At 49.3% G+C, this 4502-nt stretch overlaps 1 protein-coding gene across 1 annotated transcript in view; it reads right to left on the reverse strand.

Annotated features, from left to right (window-relative positions):
- The window catches only part of col10a1a (collagen, type X, alpha 1a), a 5057-nt gene extending 914 nt beyond the window's left edge, over positions 1-4143 (reverse strand). The window contains exons 1-3 of the mRNA XM_060052672.1: positions 4020-4143; positions 3367-3511; positions 1-1562 (exon numbers count right to left, since the gene is read on the reverse strand). The exon at positions 1-1562 is cut by the window's left edge and continues 914 nt beyond it. Of these exons, the coding sequence (XP_059908655.1) occupies positions 1-1562; positions 3367-3511; positions 4020-4025 (1713 nt within the window). The 5' untranslated portion in view covers positions 4026-4143. The remainder of the gene's footprint in view (positions 1563-3366; positions 3512-4019) is intronic.
- Positions 4144-4502: the final 359 nt, after the last annotated feature.

Here is a 4502-nt window from a genome sequence, read left to right on the forward strand (position 1 = left end):
CTGGCAGGTGAACATGCCGGTCTCGGTGTCAAAGTGGTTCTCGGCATTGTACACGACCTGGTCAAACTTGATAGGAGTGCCAGCAGCTGGGTAAGGGGTGACCAGAGACACGGTGAAGGCGGACATTGGGGACTTGACCATGACCTCGCCCATGCCCATGCTCTTCTCAAACACAACCTCGCCAGGGGGGCCGGGAGGGCCGGGGGGGCCGGCGGGACCCTCGGATCCATCGTTTCCGTTGTCACCGGGGAGGCCGGGGGGACCCTGGGGGCCGGCAATGCCCTTGGCGGTCAGGCCAGCGGGGCCGGGGGCACCGGTAAGACCGGGATGTCCCTTCAGGCCGGGAGCGCCGACGGCACCAGAAGGCCCAGCGGGTCCTCTGGAGCCGGGGGCGCCATCAGCGCCGGAGGCACCGTTCTCGCCGGCGCGGCCGGGGTGACCTTTAGGTCCAGCGGGGCCGGGGACGCCGTTGCTGCCAGACGCGCCGGGGGCGCCGAGGTCACCTTTGTTTCCCTGAGCACCGGTGGCTCCTCTGGGGCCGGTGGGGCCGGCGGCACCTGGATAACCCTGCTTTCCCTGGAATCCCTGCAGACCCTGATCTCCCTTGTATCCCTTAGGTCCCTGAGCTCCGCTGGCCCCTCCGTCACCCTTGGGGCCGACGGCGCCGCTCTCCCCTGGGAAACCTCTGGAGCCCTGTGCGCCGGTCGGGCCGGTGGGTCCAGAGGAACCAGTAGCGCCGGTGTGTCCGGTGGCTCCCTGCTCTCCCTTCTGACCAGTGCTACCTGTGCTACCTGTGGCTCCAACTGCTCCCTTCTCTCCGTTAGCGCCTGGCTTTCCGTAGCCGGGGACACCGGGAGCACCAGTGGCTCCGGCGGGTCCGGTGTGGCCTTTAGGACCGACGGATCCAGGCATGCCCGGGGCACCGTTCTCACCTGGCTTGCCTGCCATGCCGATACCGGGGGCACCAGTGTGTCCCTTGGGTCCCTGGGGTCCCATGGGGCCGGCGGCACCGTCCCTACCTGAGCTGCCGGGCTTCCCTGGCTCGCCGCTCATACCTGGCTTTCCTGGCTTACCTACAGCGGACTGACCGGGGGCTCCAGTGGGACCCTCGGGCCCCTCTGCTCCTGTCTCACCCTGGGGTCCGACAATTCCCACCCCTCTATCTCCCTTCTGGCCGGTCAGGCCAGGTACACCTGGGTGTCCCTTAAGACCGGTCTCTCCTCTGGCTCCGTTGGCTCCTGGAAGGCCGGACGCACCAGGCTTGCCAGTGGCGGACAGACCAGAGGGGCCGGGGCTGCCAGATGGGCCGGGCATGCCGCGGGGTCCCTGGGGCCCAGAGGCGCCAGTGTCTCCCTTCTCGCCATGAGCTCCAGGGATGCCAGGCTTTCCAGGTCCACCTGCGGATCCAGGCTTGCCAGCAATGGAGTGTCCAGGAGGGCCAGGGGGTCCAGAGGGGCCCTCGGGTCCGGGCATACCCTCAGCGCTCTCACCTGGGGGGCCAGCAGGCCCTTCGGGGCCCTCGGGGCCAGGCTCACCTGGGGCTCCAGGCTCACCTGCGACCGCTGTGGAGATAAAAACACACATCATTATGAAAAAAGAAAGAAAAAATATATACAATTCAAAACAGTCCAAATTCAACAATATATAATAAACTAATAGTAATAATAAATAATAATGATGATAATGCTGATTAACAAAAATAATATCAATAATAATCGTTCTATTCTATTACTAAAATTATAGTTTTCTCAACCTAATCCTTTTTTTAAATTAATTTTTGAAGAGTTCTAAACTTCAACGCCTGCCCCCCTAAATGGGATGTTTTAAGCCTTATACTAAATATTTCTCAAGGATTCAAATGATAACCCCATGTAATGGTGATGGTAGTATAACTTAAAAACTACCTGGGAAACTGTTTGTAAAGCACCCTTTACAACGTTTCTTTTTTCTTCTATTTTTAATACACTGCCTTGATGTGGCTGCGTAACCCCGCCTGTAAGAGCCTAATCATAGCCCACTTTGAGTTAAGCAAAACAGATGTTTCTGCTTCTGTGTGAGGTGGGCACACCCAAACAAACCACACTTCTGCTGGGTGACTGCACTGTAATTGTCACAGTCCAACTAAATATAATTCTACAAAATGCACGCAACCTAGTTCTATTTGGGTCACATGGTTCCTTTTAAGTTAAATATCTATGAGTTTGTGTGAGGTAAAGTTTAGGCCATACCACATACTGTCATACCAATATAACAATTCAATAATAATATCTATTTTTATAATGTTCTGTTTTTTAATGTTGAGTTATAATTACTTATTATTTGAATGATTTACTAATTGAATTGCATAATTGTTTTTTGGCTAGTTATTTATATGCTAAATGTATGATATTATACACCTATCCAAATGGACATATTTTAAACAAAAATTGCATAGGTCTCTGTATGTAATAATGTATGTACCTATGTATGCATACATATGTATGTACGTATGGATGTATGGATCTATGCATGTATGTGGGTATGTATGTATGTATGTATGTATGTATGTATGTATGTATGTATGTATGTATGTATGTATGTATGTTTGCATGTATGTATGTTTGTATACATACATACATGTATGTATGTATGTATGTATGTATGTATGTATGTATGTATGTATGTATGTATGTATGTATGTATGTATGTATGTATGTACGTACGTATGTATGTATGTAGGCCTATGTCTTTGTATGATTTCTTTTGACAACTGTTCATTCAATCTACTTCTCACTTGATGCTGTAGGCTGTTGCTGATAACCCAAGGAAATGCAGTGTCAAGTGTGAAGTTGTTTGAATGAACGCTTCCATAAAAAACTGCAAGCAGCAATAAGGCCAAGCAACAGGCCGATTGGAGCATGCGCGTTTGTATCGAGCATTTCACTAGTTCTAAAGGGATGAGCAGAGGAGAATATAAGCACTAGGCAATGCAAATCAGACTCTATGTATTATACAAATACAGGATCTGATTGGACAATCTCATTGGCCACTCCTCACTCCCCTGTAGCCAATCAGGGCATGAACCGGCATTAGGGCAAATTCAGCCTCAAGTTTCAAAAAGTGGCCTTGTCTATGGCGTTCACATGCTAATCCAGCAGCTGAGTGCTAAGGTAAGACACAATATTAAAGACTATGTTTAAGGCAAAGAACCTTTGTATATACATGTACAAATGGGCTTTTTTAAAATGTAGCTCTCTTTTAAATGTGTTTCGGGATGTCCTAACAGTAAACCAACTGTCAGAAAATGTCACTTAGCTCTGGACTGAGTTAGCAAAGAAACACTTGAAAAGTGGAGAAGAAGCATGCGCTAGCATGAGCATGTCTTACCCTGGCTCTTGACGGAGTAGGGCTGGTACTGAGGGGCGGCCTTCACCACCTTCTTCACCACGTATCTCTCTCCATGGGCTGCTGTCAAGGCAACCAGCAGCAGGAGGATGCTAGCAACGCGAAGGTCCATCTTCAAATGGCAAACCTGTAGACAGTAAGGAGAGGACACACAGGATGAACACACCAGCGTCAAACTCAGTCCGAAGGAGTCTTAAGCTCCATTCATGCAATGATATATGATATACAAATATAACAATCAAGGCAATGAATTTAGGCAGTAAAGATAACTTCAGAAGTATAGTTAATGTTGACTTCAACTCTACATCTACAATCCAAATTGTTGAAAGCAGCAACGTTACAAGAGAGCACAGTGCAGTTTCTAAGAGTTCTTCTAAGTTTGTATTCAGTTGTGCTATCTAGGCTTCCCTGTGCCTCCGCTGGGCAGCGGCAGACACTGCGGAGCATCACCCAGGCCGGGAGGGCCGACTCTAAAGTCCCTGCTCTGCAGACACACAGCCCCAAGTCTGCCGGGCTTGTCTGATTCCTCCCTGAATGAGCCAGTCCAAACACCCAGGGTATGAGAACCCAAAACCGTTCCTAAAATGCTTGCTCCACTGATAGGGAGTAGAGAGGCAGAACAAAAACACACGTACCGGCATCCAAAACAAGGAAGGAAAAAACACTGGCGATGTTCAGCACCACTGAGCTCTGGTGCCTCTTTGTATCCTTAGGGTTGGAGCACTGAGAGGGAATATGCTGCTTGAGAGGACGATGGTGTGAGTATTTATACTATATCTTCCCAGTGCAAAGTTGAGGAAAAAAGGAAAAGCCCCCACCGCACCAAGGGCCTCCCATCGAAGAGCAGAGCTGTAATTAACAGGCAGATCTGCCCAATGCAGGCATGTCACATCAGGGTGCCTCCAGGGATTGAAGCTCCAGACACATGATTATCACTTATTTTAGATTTCTTCTGAACTACAAAATTATCAGGCACCAGTTGAGCGTAAAAAAGAAGGAAAGTGAAATGCCATGTATTATAATTGAGTCAACTTTGTGACTCTTTTAGTGAAAAACTGTTCTGTTTCGTCTCTCATTCAGACTTTTTTGATTCTTGGTTGTCCACGTCACTTTATTGT

Source organism: Gadus macrocephalus, chromosome 5 (genome assembly GCF_031168955.1).
Source record: "Gadus macrocephalus chromosome 5, ASM3116895v1".
NCBI classification, from domain to species: domain Eukaryota; kingdom Metazoa; phylum Chordata; class Actinopteri; order Gadiformes; family Gadidae; genus Gadus; species Gadus macrocephalus.